Here is a 19,735-nt window from a genome sequence, read left to right as displayed (position 1 = left end):
GACTCTACATAAGTCATTAATCTCTCCAGGACTCAGTTTCCTCATATTTAAGATGAGGATAACAAACAGCACCTTCTTGGGTTGTGAGAATTAAATGAGAAAATATTTATAAAGTGCTTTATAAACCTTAAAGTGGTGTATAAATGCTATCTACTGTATCTGTTGTAAGAAGACTGGTTTAAGTTAAGTATGGAAAAACCCATTGTGAAACTAGGTATAAAGAGATGAATTTTTCAGCTACAGCAATTCTTGAAGATCATCTCTTAGGTGGTAGAAGGAAAAAGTTGGTATTGACAGGAATATTATTATTCATGGAAACTAAAGATCATTGAAGTTATGAACATTTATAGTTTAGGTGACTTATCAGTTAAAGAAACTATAAGTGAAATAATGAATTGGACTAAATGAGTGGTGCTGAAAAGATACAAGAATCAGCCATAACATTCCAAGTTCTAGAACTGGAAAGGATCTTAATCTAGGCCAACCCCTATTTTTATCAAGTGAACTAACTTGTTTATGATCTCACAGACATAGCTAGGATTTGAATTTTAAAATCATCTGACCACCAATCCAAAGCTCCTTCTGCCGTATAATCTAATTTTATGTATTTGTTTAGGCTTCTTAAACACCAATTTTCTAGAAAATATTATTCACTTGATAAACTAAATATTTACACAACATAAAAATTGGCACCAATAGTGCCTGGACATCTGGTTTTGGGTTATGTGTCTATGTTTATTGTTTGTTTTTTTCTTAAACTGGCTAAAAGAAATTTAATTATGGAATATTCCCAAAACAGCAAGTCAAATAGAATACTTTCCCAACAATATTTATCACTTCTGAAAATTTCAATAGCTAAAAATATTCTTTTATCATTCATAAAAATCTGTTAATTTCAAGAAAAACCATTCACAAAAAGATTACAAACAATAACATTCTTTCCCAAGATGCATTTCTCCATTCAAAGAAAAGTAGGAGCTCCCATCATGATTGCCCATTCATGCTGAATTCTGGAACTACTTAGTGCACAGGGTGTATGGACATCCTCTCAAGAAGAGCCAGGGAATGGCAAGAGAAAGTAGATTTCTTTTCATTTGCCACAAGCTGCTGCACTGGATATTAAAAAAAAAAAAAAAAAAAACACACACACACACTCTAGGGAGACGTTGCTATGTGAAACAAGGACGTAAGTGACATTCACCCCCTACTGCAAGCACTGTCTGGTAACTGTTGGGGAAAATGAAGTTAATAGCTTTTGTGCATTGTGTAGGATGGACAGGGAAGAGAAAGGCGAGACAAGAAAGGAATTATCTACACTCAACAACTCATTTTTATAAAATATTACATGCATGTGTGCAGTTTGTGTGCTTTTATATGTGCACAAACACATATACCTTTAAATTTTTAAAAAAGATGAGTTTTAGAAGAAGAAATATAGTCTGCAGCTGCCATTTTTCCCTTTTAGCATTATATTAAGCAGCCTGAGGATTCTCCACCATGATTAAGATGAGCTTTAAAATGTATACACCCTCTCATCACCAGCTACTTATCACATGGTGTCACATCAAATGGGAGCGAGTTCCCAAGCAATTTTGTATATGAAACATCAGGTCAAACGTATACCATATGAAAAAGAATTCAAAGGTAATAACTTTTAAAAATGTGATTTCTATACATTTTTCTCTTCAAGTAACAAAATTTTATTTTTTTTTTTAAAGAAAGATATGAGAATTAACCCTCATTTCTTGTTCAATTTGGCCTAATCAATGCATGTTTTTCATTCATGATAAATGTGGTTGTGGGATCAGACAATCCCTTCATTGGGACAGTAAAGGTTCTACAAGTACACCTGTGAGCTCCTACAAGGAAGCTATGATTTTTTACAGTCAAAAATGTCTATTTACTCAAATATCAAGAAAAGCAAGTATGCTAACATCAAAAGCCTTAAAAATAAAAGCAAGAGTTCAGCATGGATACAGCAAATCCTACAGTCCCAATTGGCTAAGATAACAATTTTATTAGTCTAGGAATAATTTGACAATGAAAAATACAATTTCTTGAAAGTTGTACTGTGGTTTTTTAAGATATTAAAACTGTCTAAAAAACACATTTCTATTATGTTTTATGAAGATATTAAGAAAAGAATGACTATTTAACTTCTGAAACTATACTTTCTTTTTAACAAGGGATTGTTTTCCATTTAGGTCTCTGAATCCCCAAGGTTCACGTTGTGTACCTTGCAGAGAACAGGCATTTGATATTCCCTGGCACTGTAGGCAGCAGAAAGACCACCGAGTAGAAAGCCAAGCCCCGGGCTTCCATCACCACCCAGTTGTGTGATTATGACCAAATCACTTCCTTTCCCTGGGTCTCAGTTCAGTTATCTATAAAAGGAGGGAGCAGGATTATGGTCTGTTAAAGAGTTAGAATATATAATATATAGGTCAGAACATTATCTGTCCTTCATTCTCAAAGAGGACCAATGCATCAGGGAGGTGATTCCACAGTCTGTAAAGTGAGTTGGATTTAAGTGAGGGAGGGCAGTCACCTGCCTCACATCATATGAGCCATCAGGGCCCAGTGGGAAGATACAGATGGGGATGACTAGAGATGGCCCCAGATGCAGTGGGAGAACCTGACTTCCTCTAAGGTCTTTAACAGGTCTTAGTCTGGCAGAGACAATCAGGGTGATTAAAGTAAGAAATGAGGCAGAAAATGGCCACTTTTAACTAGTCCCCCCCCCCCCAAAAAAAAAAAAAAAATCAATCTGCGAGGGGAAAACCCTCAGGGTTTCTGTCCAAAACAGAAGTGATTGCTGTTAACATTCGCTCTGAGTCAATCAGGTCCCGAACAATGCCAACTTGGCCTAAACCTAATGGCCAATCAATGAGAACCAGAGGGATTCTTGACTTGTCCGTAGGGGTAGGAGGTAGAAAGTAGATGGTAACATATATGCTCATTACAGAAAACGTTAAACATGCAATCAAGATGAGTGGACTGGACATACAGTCAGATTGTCCTTAAATTTTTATTAGCTACATGAACTTGAGCAGCTCAAATAACTTCTGCAGGCTTCTACTTCCTCATCTAGAAAACGAAGGTGTTGGGCTAGATTCTCTCTAATCCAGGACTAAGACTATTTAACCTTAAGAATTAATATAGGCACCACTAGTTTGGTGCTCACATTACTTGGTTTGTTTGGTTGGTTTTTTAAAGCCAGGTCCTGCTTTCTTGCTGGGGCTGAAAGTGCAGGAGCTCCTTGTAAAGCCAAGCCCATTTCGGATCGAAGGGGGCTCTGACAGCTTGGTTTCCAACGTAGGATGGTCAGTAGATGGAGCGGCCTACTATTCCTGCGTGGTCACCACACTGGCGCCAAACTCCTACACCCCAAGTCCAAGAGCACCGCCTCCGCCTCCACAGGAGCCAGGACCTGTCCTGCACTTACATGACTGTGGCCAAATGCTTATTACAATGACTGCCACGTGACAGGCTCCATATAAACGCTTATTCTCCTTCTTCTTCCACACACATCATCTTATGGGACTTTCAAGAGCTTTAAAACCCTCAAGATTTTTTTTTTTTAATCACATAGCTACGATCAAAGTGAAACTGTAGATATCAATTAGTTAGCAATTGTTGGATCTCTGTTACTCAATAGTATGTACAGCTCTAGGCAGAAGCTGTGAGGCTAGAGAAGTAGAATAAAAAACAAAATGTTGAGTGGGCAAGGCTAACAAACAGAACTAATTAGGAAATAATACAAAACAATATATAATTAAATGCTAAACTGTGTGGTTCAGACTCTTCAGCCAGCTGGAATAATGAATTCAACTCAGCAAATATTTACCAGGTTCCTATTTTGTGCAAGGCATTCTGCGTGAAAAGATAAAGACAAAAAAAAAAAAAAAAAAGACAAATCTTGCCTTCATAGAAGGCATAGGATTTGAACTGGGCCTGAAAACAGGAATAAGGTTTTGAAAGGCAGAGAGAGGGTAGGATCGATAACAATGGCCCAAAGTGTTGTAAACAGTAAGGTCAGGGGGAGAGACAGCCCAGACAGGATACAAAAGTAAGTTTGGACCAAGAGGGCCTTCAAAGTAAAAGCAAGAGTTCAGCATGGATAGAGCAGATCCTACAGGTCTGGTGAGCAGGACCAGCAGCGATGTTCAAGGATGAGGTGGTTTAGAAAAGAGAGAGGCTTCACTTGAGAATTTTGCTAGGTCCCTGGTAGGTCAAGACAACAAAAAACTCCAGCAAAGATTTCTTTGACAAAAGGAGACAGAACTATATGTACTGGAAGGCAGAGAGGAAACCAGTGTAAAAGGAATTAAATACATGGAACATGGAGGGTTTGAACTGAAAGAAAGAAGGATGAGAAGAAAGGAGACGCTTTCTCTAGAAATGGAAGGAAAAACAAGACCAACTGTGATGACCACATTAGCACCCTGGATACCTTAGAATCAGCCAGAGTCAGGATAAGCAAAAGTCCTTGGTCTTTATTCCTAGTCTTTAGGGGTAGAAGTGAATTGGATGGACACCGGATCTCCCCGACTTCTCCTCTTCATCTCCTGCCCAAAAGTGACTCTGGCTAGTCTTACTCCATCCCCTAATCCCTCCTACAATTCTCTGTATTCACCAATTATCGAGCCAGCATAGGATAGTGGGAAGGGCCATTTTCCAAGCATATGCTTATAGAGTAGTGTCCAATCGGTAATTAGCCTTAAGTGCTTGGTTGTCCAACCTCAGTGCATCAACTCAGAGTTTCAGACCTTTATAACCAACAAGGAATTTTCATATGAAATCAATTAGCATTTATTAAATGCCAAAAATGTGTGCCAAGCACCACGCTAAGAACTAGAATAAATCAGGAAGATGATCTAAGACAAGGAAGGACCAGTCTGGCCTGAGAGAACCCGAGGCTTAGAGCTTCCCTAAGTACAAGGTGAAGGGGACAATTATTGAACTCCCTTGCTTAAAAGCCCAAGAAGGATGCTATGAAGGCTATGAAGCTTTCTGTAGAGTTTTTTCATCTCTGTATATGAGATGACTAGAGTTCCCTAAAATAGAATTATGTCGAAGTGACTCCAAAGTAATTCAAGTTTAATCCTAAACTTTCCTAATAGCTTTTCCTAATACTAGTCATCCCAAATACAGAATTAGAAATTATTATCAAAAACATCACATTTCGACCCAGAAAGCTTGAGCTAGGGAAAGAATTTAACGTCTAAAAAAAAAGAAAAAGAAAAAAGATTTTCCCCAAATGCAATTAATTTCAACCAGGAAACAAAGATTTACTACCAAAGATTTTGTTTTAGTTGGCATTTAGGAACCTTTAAATTTACCCCTTTTTTATATTTAACCCTTTAAACATAATTCAAGAGAAAAAACTTAATTCAGGAGAGGTTTGATATGCATAACTCATCATTAATGATGTATTTAAATTTAAGAGGCGAGAGGAGGGAACTCCTTGCCCTGTTACAAAATGATTTGGCTCTTCCCCAACTGAAAAATGGTCAAAGGATATGAATGGACAATTCTCAGATGAAGAAAATAATGCCATTTCTAGTCATATGAAAAAATGCTCTAAATCACTACTGAATAGAGAAATGCAAATTAAGACAACTTTGAGGTACTACTCCACACCTCTGAGACTGACTACGATGAAAGGAAAAGATAATGATGGAAGTTTGGAGGATCAGTGGGAAAACTGGGACACTAATGCATTTTTGGAAGAGATATGAATTGATCCAACCATTCTGGAGAGCAATTGGGAACTATACCCAAAGGGCTATCAAAATGTTCATAACTTTTGATCCAGCAATCTCACTTTCTGGGTCTATATTCTAGAGATCATAAAAAGAAGGAAAAGGATCCATTTGTACAAAAAAATTTGTAGCAGCCCCTTTTTGTAATGGCAAGGAACTGGAAATTAAGTAAATGCCCATTAGTTGGGGAATAGCTAAATGAGTTATATTATATGAATGTAATGGAATATTATTGTTCTATAAGGAATAATGAACTGGTTGATTTCAGAAAGGCCTGGAAAATCTTACAAGAACTGATACTAAGTAAAGTGAACAGAATCAAGAGAATTTTGTACATAGCAACAACAAAATCATGTGATGATCAACTGTGATAGACCTAAATTAGCTCTTTTAACAATAAGGTGATTCAAGGAAATTCTATTAGACTTGTGATGGAAAGAGCCATCTGCATCCAGGGAGACAGAGAACTATAGAGAATCAATGTGGATCATACCACAGTATTTTCTTTTTTGTTGTTGTTTGTTTGCTTTTTTCCTTTCTTGTGTTTTTTCCTTTTTGATTTGATTTTTCTTGTGCAGCATGACAAATGTGGAAATATGTTTAGAATTGCACATATTTAACTTATATTGAATTGCTTGCTGTCTGAGGGAGGGGAGAGAAGAGAAAAATTTGGAACACAAGGTTTTGTAAAGGTAAATGTTGAAAACTCTCTGCATGTATTTGGAAAAATAAAATGCTATATAAAAAGGTGCTCCAAATCAATATTGATCAGAGCAATGCAAATTAAGATAACTCTGAGATACCACTACACATCTCTCAGATTGGCTAAGAGGACTAGAAAAGATAATGACGAATGTTGGAGGGGATATGGGAAAATTAGGACACTAATACAGTGTTGGTGGATTTGTGAACAGATCCAATCATTCTGGAGAGCAGTTTGGAACTATGCTCAAAACGTTATTAAACTATGCATACCCTTTGATCCAGCAGTGTTTCTACTGGGCTTATATCCCAAAGAGATTTTAAAGAAGAGAAAGAGACCTGTATGAGCAAAAAATGTTGTGGCAGCCCTTTTTGTAGTGGCTAGAAACTGGAAACTGAGTGGATGCCCATCAGTTGGAGAATGCTGAATAAATTATGGTATATGAATGTTATGGAATATTATTGTTCTATAAGAAACGACCAACAGGATGATTTCAGAGAGGTCTGGAGAAACTTAACTAATGCTGAGGGAAGTGAGCAGAATTAGGAGACCATTATACAAGGCAACAACAAGATTACACAATGATCAATTCTGATGGACATGGTTCTCTTCAACAATGAGATGATTCAAACCAGTTCCACTTGTTCAGTGATGAAGAGAGCCATCTACACCTGGAGAGAGCACCGTGGGAGTTGAGTGTGGATCACAATATAGCATTCTCACTTTCTATTGTTCACGCGCATTTTGTTTTCTTTCTCTGGTTTTTTTTTTTCCCTTCTTGATCCATTTTTTCTTGTGCAGATAGATAATGTACAAATATGTATACATATATTGGATTTAACATATATTTTAACTTATTTAACATGTATTAGACTACCTGTCATCTAAAGGAGGGGGTGGAGGGAAGGAGGGGAAAATTTAGAACCGATTTTGCAAGGGTCAATGTTAAAAAAATCACCCATGCATATGTTTTGTAAATAAAAAGCTTTAATAAAATAAAATTTACAAAAAATTTTAGAGAAGGGACATGACAAATTCAGTGGCCCCTTTGGGCTCATTCACTTTACTCAAAGGCATGGACAAGAGTCACATAGGAAAGACAGAGATCTGTAGCATTAGAAGAAACATGCAAATCAATGAATTCTTATATCCATTGAATTCTTTGAGGGGTAAAGAGATCAATACTTTAATTTAAAACCAATTTTTTTCAAATTAATTTCAAGTTTTCTTAACACTTTTTGTCAATATAGAGAATGTTTGCCTATTATTTTATGTATTTAGCAGATTGTGAATTAAGGTATTCAATTAAGAAATGAACTTTTGATATTTCATAATATGTAGTTTTTGATAATGCTTTTTAATTGGGTACTAAATATTCATTCCTTTTCTCCTATTCTATAAAATCCCAGGTCATAAATAATAAATGGAAGAAAACCAGAAAAAAATACTATTAAAATAAAAAAAAAAAAAAAAAAGATTTGGCTCTCTAAGAGTTGGGGAACCTCTTTCTGCATGTTCTCTTATTAGTCTTATTTTAAATATAAATTTATCCAAGTTAAATTCTTAACAGTCCCCATCCACTGGAAAACAGCTTTCTACCCTTTCCTGCTGCTTTTCCTCAAACTTTCTGTAGCTTCCTCCCCTTACCCCCCCAAAAAGAGTCTACTGACTCTTCTTTCTTATCTCCCATCATTCCTAAGTCTTCTGCCATGCTTTCCTCCTTCACTGCTGTTTCACATGAAGAGGTGTCCTTCCTCCGACCAAAGCTAGCCCCTTTGATGTGAATAAAAGATCTCATTCTCCTTCAACAGACTGCCTGTTATTCCCAATCTACCACACCTTCAATCTCTCTCCTTTCTACTGGTTCATGCCCTATTGTCTACAAACTTACCCATGTCTCTCCCATCTCCAAATACCCTCATTTATGCCTTCATCCCAGCTACTATCCTACATCTATTCAGCTATTTGTGGCTAAACTCTCTAGAAAAATTACTTACAACAGATACCTTCACACTGTCTCTTTTCACTTTATTTTTAACCACCCATAATCCACTTCTCATTTACACATATATTAAACATATGTTTTATCAGAGAAAGAATATTAACAAAACTCATTAAGGACCCATAATATATAAGGTAATTCATTATGAATCAAAGGCATCGTGTGGACTGGATTAGATGAGATAATCTTTAAACAAAAACAAAAAGAAAGAAACCAATTTTCCAAAAAGGTAACTTTGAACTTGGGACTACTTTCTCAAAGTCAGAAGAAAAAGCAAACACCTTCTGAGCAAGAATATCAATATCAAAATTTTAAAAATGCTTCATAAAATTTTCCAAATTATTCATTTGTTTAAAGCTATGTCTAAACAATTATTTGTTTGTTTCAACAAACATAACAATTTAAGAGTGAGAGGAGAAAAACTGATCATCGATTTAAATGGGAATTTCATTCCACATTGGTCCCTATTCTCCTCCTTTCAAAGAGAATTTTATTAAAAACAAACAAATCACTGAACCATCAATAATCCAATAGTAGAGACCACTTACTGCTTTGAAGAAACTCTCCATCCATAGCCAAGCATTTTAATTAAGAGGTACAATCTAGCATCTGGCTCCGGTGCAGTACACTCCCACGTGCGTAATGCCAGCTGTGGAATGGCAACACTAATGCAGCTGCCTTAATCGGAGATGCAGGCCTAAATACGTTAATTTGGCTGATCCACATAATTGGTAGACATGCTAACATTTCTGCTAAAATATCCATCCATAATACAGATGTTATTCTCTAACACAGCAAAAACTATGAGCAGTATAAACAATAACAGAAGTTGAAATTAACTGCAATTGATAGAAACATTTTGATTTTATAATGAAATGTTCCAAAAGTTTGGGAATATTCATATGAGATTAACATATAAAATTTCAAAGGTATTATTATTTGCAGAGGATAACGAAGTCCCCTTTTCAGTCAGCCCAAGAATACATCCTATACTTTTCTCAAGCTAAATCTTCCTCACACATCGGTCTAGTTTCACATTCCTCCTTTGTTCAGAATTCTTCAATTGCCTATCAAACAAAGTTTGTTAAACAAAAATACTTAAAAACAGTTTAGCACAGAATTCAAGGTTACCCATAACCTAGTGGGCACCATACATTTCATAGAGATTATATTGTAGAAAATTGGAAGGATTCTCCCTCATCATGGACTTCATATTTGGGACACATATCACTTCTACAATAGTCATATATAATTTTTATATTGTAGTTTTTCTGGGTTTGTAATAATTTATAAACTCCACAAAGAGACCCTAACACATCTAATTTAAAAACAACAATGCTACCGATGTAGAAAAGGTGTTTTAAAATGTAATAGGTAATTCACAAGTGTTTGCTACTGAAGTAATCATATGCCCAAAGATATACACAATCCAAAGGACGAATTTTAAAGCAGAGGATGCTGGGGCTCTTGTTAAGGGGATGCTATTGAAGTGCAGGGAGAACTATAACCTCAGGTCCTTTTCTGTTCGAAGGACCTATTGCTCTATAACTCTTCCCTTCTTTACGATGTAATGGAGAGATACAGATGAGTCTGCTGACTCAGGATCTGTAGTATCTTCTGGGTGTCAGGCAGCATACTGGGTAATAGAAACAAAGATAAAAATCAAGCTCTCCTTGTCCTCAAGGAGCTTATATTTTCTTAGGGAAAACAGCATACAGACAAATAACTGTAAATTCAAAATACAGAGTAAATTCAAGGTAATTTGGGTGAAGGAAGAACAACTGCTGGGGGAATATCAGGAACAGCCTCATGCAAAAGATAGCATTTGAGGTGAACCTTGAAGGAAACGGAGGTTTCGAGAGGCAAAAGTTGCAGGATGAGAAATCTGGAATTAGAAGGGACCTCAGAGTCAATGGAGTCCAATCCTATAATTCTATTTTGCAGATGTAGGAAATAAGATGCAGAGAAATCAGGTGACTTGCCCAGGGTTAAACAACTAGTAAGTGCCAGAGGCAGAATTTGAACTCAGAACCTCCAGGCTTTGATTTGAATGCCTTAGCCACATGCTATTTCCCAATAGCAGCGGGAGCTCTTAAGAGCAGGAGACTTCTTTATCTATTTGCATACCCCAAACTTCACACAGTGGTTGGCACAGAGTAAGTGTTAAGTAATTACTTTTCATTTACTCACATAGCCAATTTGGATCAAGAACACATCCAAGTCGTACAAGATTCTTTGAAAGATGGAACAAGATCAATTGCTTTGATCAACAGCCTCTGATTAAGATTAAGTAAAGCATAAAGCACAGAGTAACACTTGCCAAAAGGGTTTGCTATTATCACAAAGGATAGCTAATACAGAATGCAAATCAAAGATTCCCTCCCTATAAATGGGGCAGTGAGATGAAACACTGGGTAGAGAACGATGACTAGAGTTAGGAAGAAAGACTTCATGTTCCTGAATTCAAATTCTACCTCAGACACTTCCCGACTGTATGACTCTGAGCAAGTCACTTAACCTATCTGTCTCAGGTTCCTCATCTGTAAAATGAGTTGGAGAAGGAAAAAGCAAACCACTTCAGTATCTTTGCCAAGAAAACTCCAAATGAGGTCATGAAGATCAGACACGACCACAGCCACCACAAAATAGATGATGAGGTCCTCCAGGACTTCTGGTCATGGATGACAGGAGAAGATTTCCTCCAGAACACTGCAAAGCCTCCTACAGGATAATCATAATCATACCACCTAACTAAACACATTGGAAAAAATGAGACAGGTGGAAATTGCCTATCATTCAGACTTTTTCCTCCTTATTGAACAAAGGACTCAGAGAGCTGGTCCATCTTGTACAGACACCACAGATGAACAGTTACACGAGTCCCAGAATTGGTCAAAAGCATATGTGGTTTAACGGTATTTAAGAAATTACAGTGTTCTTGATGATCCCAAGCCCCACCTTGAGACAATATTTATCTCTGAAAAAAGTAAGTTTTAGGATCACTCAAAGAACAATAGAGAGGCAAGTGGTAGCCTTCAATGAACTTCAAAATATTGACCAATAAAGATCTGGGCAGGAGAAGCAATGTCAACTATGGTATCAAATAGCAAATGTCTAATCAAATAGAAAAATGAAAAAGCATTCAGAGAGAGAACCACAAAGACTAAATACTATTTTCACCTTTTTTTTTTTTTTTTTTTTTTGATTTGCTTTTTCTTTCTCATGGTTCCTTCCTTTTGTTCTGGTTTTTCTTTCATAAACATGATTCATATGGAAATATGCTTGAACTGATTGTAGATGTATAACCTATATCAGATATCTGTTTTGAGGGGAATGAGGTGATAAGGAAGAGAGAAGAAAAATTTGGAACTCAAAATCTCACAAAAATGAAAACTATCTTTATCTGTAATTGGAAAAATAAAATTCTACTGAAGTTTTTTGTTTTTTTTTTTAAAATAGTATCAAAAACATATATGATTAGGAAAGATGGACTAGCTATATGTTAATAAAATAACATTTATTAAGAATAAAAATGAGAGTAAATCTGCACTCAATGTCTAAAGATCTAGGAGAATCTCAAAACACCCAATAAGGTGGGTAGGCCCACTGGGAAGAATCTGAGATACGGATAAGAAACATACAAGAAGGAAGAATGAAATGTGACCTGTCCTAGTAGAGGAAACATCCAAATTAACAGGATCACAAAGACATCCAAAATCTAAGCAGAGATGACTGTCATTATCTGGCAATCCTGACAAAATACTACTCTTTCTTGAATAACCAAGATGAAGAAGAAAAAAAAAGATCTTTTTAAGAGGGTGCTAAGGAGAGGAAGAAGAGCTTGAACTCTCCCTAAACAATCTCAAATGACTTGATATTTGGACAATCTTCTATTTTCAGTCAGCCTGTATTATAGAATTATACAACCTTAATTCTATACAACCTAATTCTATGACCTTAAACCTTTGCCTTGTAAATAAAGGAAAGAGTAAAAGTTTTTCACTTTAAGAAATTCCAAAGAGAACAGCTTTTATTTATGTTACCCACATATAAATGAAGGGCAGACATTGACATGATGCTTTATTTTCCATCCTCCCCAAACTACTAAACGTCTTTCTAATGACAATTTTATTGTATTGGTCAAGATGAAAATCATAATTTTATGTAAGAGGATAAAAAAAAAAGTTACCAATTTTTGGGACTAAAAAGTACAAAAACCCCAAACTGATCAATCTTTAGGATGATGGATAGAAGCTTAAAAAACTGACAATGGACTCAGTGCAACAATGAACACACACACACACACACACACACACACACATACATACACGTTTCGCTGTATGGCTGGAAGCAATTTTTTTTCTCCCTACTGTCCTAAAGGGTACATAGTAAAGATAGGCTGATGACAAATTGATGTGACAGGCAAGACTTTTTCTACCCATGACAAGGACAAAACAGTTGGTTTTTTCCTAAAAACAGCCTCCTGAAAATGTACTTACAATGACCTCTGTATATATAAGAGAAAACTTCATCTCTTCCCCGCTCCCCTTCATTGTTAGTGGAAATTGTCTCTTTCCAGTCACTGTAGGGAACTACTCTAAGGAAACCAAAGTGATGGGATTCTGCAAAGCCATTCTCCTAAAGGGAGAAGTCTGGTAGGGATAGGAAAGCTAACTCATCTTAGACATTAATATCTACAGCAAAGTGGAGGAAAACCATAAATTCAAGTGTGGATATACTTTTCTAATAAACCCAGTATACTAGAATCATTAAATGTTTAAGCTGCAAGATATACTGGACTACATCTAATCAGCCATCCTCATTTAAAGATGCAAGGTAAAGTGACTCGCCCTAGGTCTCACAGGTGACCAACAACAGCAGTACCTGGGTTGGAGATCTTCAAGACTAGTCTTGTCTATATCACAACTTCCTCTCACCGTTGGAGAGGGAGCAAAGAGAAATGGTAGAAATTACAGAGATTTTCAGGACAGGCATAGGAAAGGTGTTTGCTACTGTATAAGAGATGGTTCACTATAATTTTAAAAAAACTATTCTGTACACTAATAACTTTATTAAAACAGAAATATTTTGGATCTTTTGGGTTCAAAGGTGTCTAAATCTTGGCTGTCAATTTCCTATTATATACATTAAAGCTTTTGCTTCAGAAGTACATTGATTTTCATATAGAGCCCTCATGAGGAACAAATTCTCAGGGTACCAATGAAGGGATATTTGTTAAGATTGATAACAAGTATGGGAAAAAGAGGAAGAAGAGTCATGGGGAAAGTAACCTTGAGAGAATGGGTTAGTTCTAAATGTGCTGTCTTCCCCAAATCCCAAGTCCTGCACTGTCTGGTAACCCACAGTGAAAGCCCAGGGATAATTCCCAATGTTACACCACCTGAGACCAGAGTCCTCAGAAGCACAACTACAGAAAAGGTCAAGTTCTCTGACTACCCCTCAGGTCTCCTCTGGAATATTTCCAACTGAGAAATTGATTTAAACAGATCAAACACATGGCTCTTCTTGTCTCTGTGCTTAGAACGTGTTGGGCATCTTGGTAGTAAAATGCAATTTGGGCTGACAAAGCAGAATTCTATGGGGCAGAGGGAACTTGATCTGGGAGGGGCAATAATGCTTGGCTGCAGGCTGCAGCACTTGCTGACAGGAATTTCTTCTGCTTCTATGATTGGAGTATCCCAGGTAAAGGAGCAGGCCCCATATCCTAGTCTGCAGGAAGGCTCTTTCCAATTCTGACTTCATGGAGAGAAGATGAGAAAACCAAATAAATATCCAATAATCCTCACTAGAACTTGCCTGACAAACTCTCAGGCTTGTCCCCAGTCAGCCTCAAAAGCTCACGGTATCTTGGGAGTGTAGAACCCACCATTTCACTTTCTGGCGCACTTCCACCAGCCCCAGAAAGGCGACAAGGCCCATTTACTGTCTGCACCCTAGATAAGATCATTGTCAAGGAAAAACAATGTCTTTTGGGATTTGGATGCAATTATCTCTCCAGTCTTACTTTTTCTGTCTGTCCCATCCCATCTAATTCTACTTTCCTTCAAATGCCCCATTAAATTCTATCTAATAAATATTAAGCCCATTTTATGTGCAAGACTCAGGACAATCAAGTGGCAGAGCAGGTAGAATGCCAGGCCCCGAATCAGGAAGACTCATGAAGAATAGAACAGAACATCTTTTCTACATAATAATAACAAAACTCCAAAGAGCAACAAAAGGGAAATCCCATATAACAACTGAAATCTGTCATTATTCCGTTGTTTTCAGTCACATCCAACTCCTTGTGAGCCTATTTGGGCTTTTCTTAGAAAAAGTACTGGAATGATTTGCCATTTCCTTCCCCAGCTCCTTTTAAAGATGAGAAAACTGAGGCAAACAGTGTTAAGTGATTTGTCCAGGGTCACAGAGCTAGTACTGAAGCCAAATCTAAACTCGGTTGCTCCTAAATCCAGAGCCGGTGCTCTATCTGCTGTGGCACCCAACAACTAAAATAGATGGAAGAACAGTGAGTATTTATGGCTGGGATGTGCCATTATAATACAAAGGGCAACATTATAAAAGATAAAGTACAGTTTAATACTAAGTAAAACTCCCGAAAGCATGCTTTACAGAACTTGATAAAAATAATTCATTTGGAGAAGCAAAACACCAAGGACAATCGTGAAAAGGATACAAATAAGGGAGGAGAGCACACTATTACTGTATCAGGCCTTTGTGTCAGGGCTTGCTCTCTCTGCCAATCTTTACCATTTCTGCTTTCTGTAAATGTGGTCCAAAGTTTAAAGAGAGGCTATATAGTTTCTGCCTTTATCAATCCATTCCCCAAATATTCTCCACCATATTTCTTTCCCCTCTCAGTTCCAATTTCCAAATGAGTAAATCAAATCTTCTCTCTATTCTTGTTTTATATAAGACTTATAATTTTGATCCATGCTTCTGAACAGAATACAATCCCAGCCAACCTCAATGATACTTACAAAGTTATTTGTTTCACAACAGGAGGATATAAAATTACCTTGCTTAATACCCATATATATTTACAACTGTAAAAGATATTGGAGACCAGAGATTTTTTATCACTGGCTCCTTTAATTTTGTATGACTTTTCTTCCTGGGCTGTCCTTAAATAACTAGATAGAATGTAATTGAGGTTAGGGACCATTTCATTTTTAATTTTTATCCCCAGGATCTAGCAAAGTGCCTGATACATAAGAATAAATACTTGTTGACTGGTTGATGATAAATGTAGGCAGTTCTTCTCCTTTTCCAACTCACCTTTTAAGTTGAAAGACCTTTAGATTACATTCAGAAAAATTCCAAGCAAATATATTCTTAGCAGTCCTTACCAGGGATATTCCAAACCCTGATTTACAGCCTAACATTCTTGTTTTTCAGCTTTTCTTGAAACTCTTGCTTGCTATTGACAGAAGTGACAAGTTTCATGTTCAAACTTTAAAATCCTTGGTAATACATTCTAGATCCTTTTTGGCAATATATGTGTCCACATAAATAAATAGAAGTGGACAAGACTTGAAAAACAGTTTTTGTTTTGTTGCATTTGTAAAGTAGCTATAAAGCAATGGGGAACATGAAAGCATAATATCTTGGCAACATAAATACAAGTTGAATTTCTTTCCTTATAAAAAGAACAAAACACTACAATCAATGAAGAACATTATAAATGTCATAGCAATATGTTATTCTTAAAATATATTAATATAATAAAGGAATTATGTCACAAAATACAAAATGCTCCTTTTCCAAGTTTTTTCAGCAAGCTATTTCCCAATATGGAATATCTATGAATACCCAGGTGGCTCTTGATTATATACATAAGTAATAATACTTCAATAATATCCCCCAGCCAACCTTTTGGTCCCAGACCTTTCCAAATTTAGCTACAGCAAAGAACTTTGGGATTGACAACCACATATTCTACTGTTGGCTCCATATTCAAAAGTTCGTCTGTCTTGGTTGTGCTACAAAACATTGTACGGGGTGGACAGAATCTTCAAACTCTCAAATTATTCCCATACCAAGAAGATGACTAAGTGAAAAATTTCAGCAAAAAGAATAATGATAATGACAATGATAACTACGAAGATAATGGCAATTGTGATGACAATGATTGATTCCCCTCTCTCATCTTTGGGATTTTAAATACTATTCCAGCAAAGCATCAAAATATCTAATTGAGTCAATTAAGCTGGAAAATTTTCACAGACAGGATCAGAGTGCTGTCCACCTATTAATACAATGACAAGCCTAGAAAAGCTCAGTCACTCAGCACTAGGTTGACTGCAGAGCGATGAATTTATTCACCACAGCAATTTTCAAAGACCATCTACAAATGCAGAGGTAATTACAGATCATCCAACTCTAAGTAAGAATAAAAATCGCAACCACTGCCAAAACAACAGGTGCTGACATGAAAACATACTTATTTCATTAGCCACCTCCTTCAGTTTTTCCTGGGATCTGCTGATGAGGACAATCTTCATTCCACGCTTTGCTAACTGCAAACAAGAGAGAATGAAGACAATTCAGTAAGTACCATGCAATGTTTTAGCAGCCAACAGGGCTTTAAAAACAATCTATGGGAAAGAAGATTCTTTGCTAGTCATTACTACTGCTCATTTAATTATAAAACACAAAAATTATAGACAGCTTGGTTTAAAAAATTTAGGATGCATTAAGGTATTACTGACAAGACTGAAAATAATTATGCAATTATTATTCTTTCTTATAGATTGTAACTTGGCTCTACTAAATAAAGTGCTTTTCATAATCAAACACAATGTGACCTTCGGTTCCTCATCTTCCTATAAGGAAGTTGGACAGCCAGCTTTATCAATAGTCCTCTGGACCTCTGACTGATCATTATATTGATCTCAAAACTGCTTGTCCTTAGATTGTCATTATTTAATAAATTTTTCTGGTCCGACCCATTTTACTCTGCATCAAATCCTACAAGTCTTCCCAGTTTCTCTTCAACATTTCTTATAGCAAAATAATACTTGATATATTGTAATTTATTCATATACTGCCCAATTAACACACACACTGTTAGTTTCTAATTCTTTGCTATAACAAAAAAAAAGCAGCTCCACATAGAGGCCCTTCCTATTTGACATTTTTTACAACACAATAATATTCCATCACAATCATATACCACAGATTCTCTAGCCATTATCTAAATGACAAGGATCCTTTAATTTCCAATTTTTAGCCATCACAAAAAGAGCTGCTATCGATATATTTGTATAAATAGATCCTTTGCCCATTATTTTATTTAACTTCTGTCTCTGGATTCAAATCTTGCCCTTCAATCTTTCCATTTAAGTAACCCTGAACGAGTCATTAAGTCCCATAAGCTTTGGGTTCTTTTTCTACAAAATGAATGAATTCCACAAGATGGTCTTTGAAGTCCCTTTCAGTTGTAGATCTAGGATGATATATTCCATGGTTCCCCCCACTTAATCTATGACAATAATATTAGTAGTGCTATGTCAACCACAGCCCAGAGCCTTTTAGGAGCATGCCAAAGTTTGGATGTATCAGACAATGATCTCAGATCCAAAACACCTACGGTAAGTTATTGTTTAGATATTCTAAAATCTGTGGTCCCTAATACTCTCTACTTCTGTTTTCATTCCCAGAAATTAAAAGGAGTCACACAGTAAAACAGAAGGCCATTTTTAATTTGTTCTCATCATGTGGGCTCTAATGATTGAAGAATTTATTACCTGAAAACCAAATTATGATGAAACTTTCCATACTTAAAGTGAGGCTGGTGATGTGGGCTCTCTTCAACATTTAGATTCTTCGAACCAGTTCCACTTGTTCAGTGGGGAAGAGAGCCATCTACACCCAGAGAGAGAACCATGGGGACAGAGTGTGGAATACAATATAACATTCTCACTCTCTCTGTTATTATATGCTTGCATTTTGTTTTCTTTCTCAGTTTTTCTTTTTCTTCCTTCTTGATCTGATTTTTCTTGTGCAGCAAGATAACTGTATAAACATGTATACATATATTGGATTTAACATGTATTGAACTACTTGCCAGCTAGGGAAGGGGATGGGAGAAAGGAGAGGGAAAATGTGGAACAAAAGGTTTTGCAATGGTCAATGTTTAGGGTTAGAGTCGGCTTTGTAAATAAAAAGCTTTAATTAATAAAATAATAATGATAATAAAAATTTTTTTAAAATAAAATGAGGTTAGTTCTTGGATGCAGTAAGTTTTTCTGGCTTCATAGAAAATGATAGAGCTCATGACTCCTTGATACAATAAGGAATCAAAATAGAATTTTATGGAGATATTGAACAGGAAGATAAAAGGTATTTGTTTTTATGGTGGAACATGTCCAATGAAAAGTCCAAGTAGGACTTTTTCTTATACATAGACAGGTCCTCCAGATGTTCCTCTATACAGATGACTTTATGCTGACTGTATTAAGCTCCAGAATAACATAGAGCTTGCTTGAGAAGTCTATAATTCCTCCAAAGAATATGGCCTAACATGCTGACTGCTCAAAGTGGAATATATAGCAAGATGATCATCTCACTGACTTGATTTAAAACTCAATCTTCCTTAGACAGATGTTGCAGATGAATATTAAGAATGAGCTTTTCAAGATAATTGTATAAGTATGTATACCTATATTAGATTTACATATATTTTACCATGTTTAACAAATATTGGATTACTTGCCATCTAGGAGAGGAGGTGGGGGGAAGAGAGGGAAATCGGAACACAAAGTTTTTTGTAAAGATCAATCATGAAAAATTATCCTTGCATATGTTTTGAAAATAAAAAGCTTCAATAAAAATAAAAAATAAATACATACAAAAAAAAAAAAGAATGGGCTATTGTGTTTCTGTGAAACCCACCTTTTCAACACCAATATTCTTCTAGTGATGCTGTATGGCCATGAATCTGAGAACTACAATTATAACTTCCAAGGCACAAGTCAGCTGAAGACATATGGATCGCAAGGGGGGCATAAATAAGTTGTCCTTAGGATGACTTGAGCATAAGAAATGGCATACAATTTAACAAGGGGGAAAGTGAGGATCGGAGGAAAGGGGCCAGTCAAAGGTTAAATCTCAAAAAAAAGGAATTCTGGGAATTATGAACTAATGAAGAGAGAAGAAAAGTAAGCAGAGAACAATGTGTACAATGACAAGAGGATTGCGAAGAAAAATAAGGCTTAAGAATTTTGATCAAAGCCATAACCT

At 36.2% G+C, this 19,735-nt stretch overlaps 1 protein-coding gene and 1 non-coding gene across 2 annotated transcripts in view; both read right to left on the bottom strand.

Moving 5' to 3' along the window:
- Nucleotides 1-19,735, bottom strand: part of HSD17B12 (hydroxysteroid 17-beta dehydrogenase 12) — a 132,302-nt gene that overhangs the window by 63,199 nt on the left and 49,368 nt on the right. The window contains exon 3 of the mRNA XM_051967473.1: nucleotides 16,935-17,010. Within this exon, the coding sequence (XP_051823433.1) occupies nucleotides 16,935-17,010 (76 nt within the window). The remainder of the gene's footprint in view (nucleotides 1-16,934; nucleotides 17,011-19,735) is intronic.
- On the bottom strand, nucleotides 14,343-14,478 carry LOC127542227 (small nucleolar RNA SNORA68). Its single transcript, XR_007948611.1, has one exon. It is a non-coding gene; the product is annotated as a small nucleolar RNA SNORA68 (small nucleolar RNA).

Source organism: Antechinus flavipes, chromosome 6 (assembly GCF_016432865.1).
Source record: "Antechinus flavipes isolate AdamAnt ecotype Samford, QLD, Australia chromosome 6, AdamAnt_v2, whole genome shotgun sequence".
Lineage (NCBI taxonomy): Eukaryota > Metazoa > Chordata > Mammalia > Dasyuromorphia > Dasyuridae > Antechinus > Antechinus flavipes.
The sequence above is the reverse complement of the archived record's forward strand: the minus strand, read 5'-3'. Positions and strand labels throughout refer to the sequence as shown.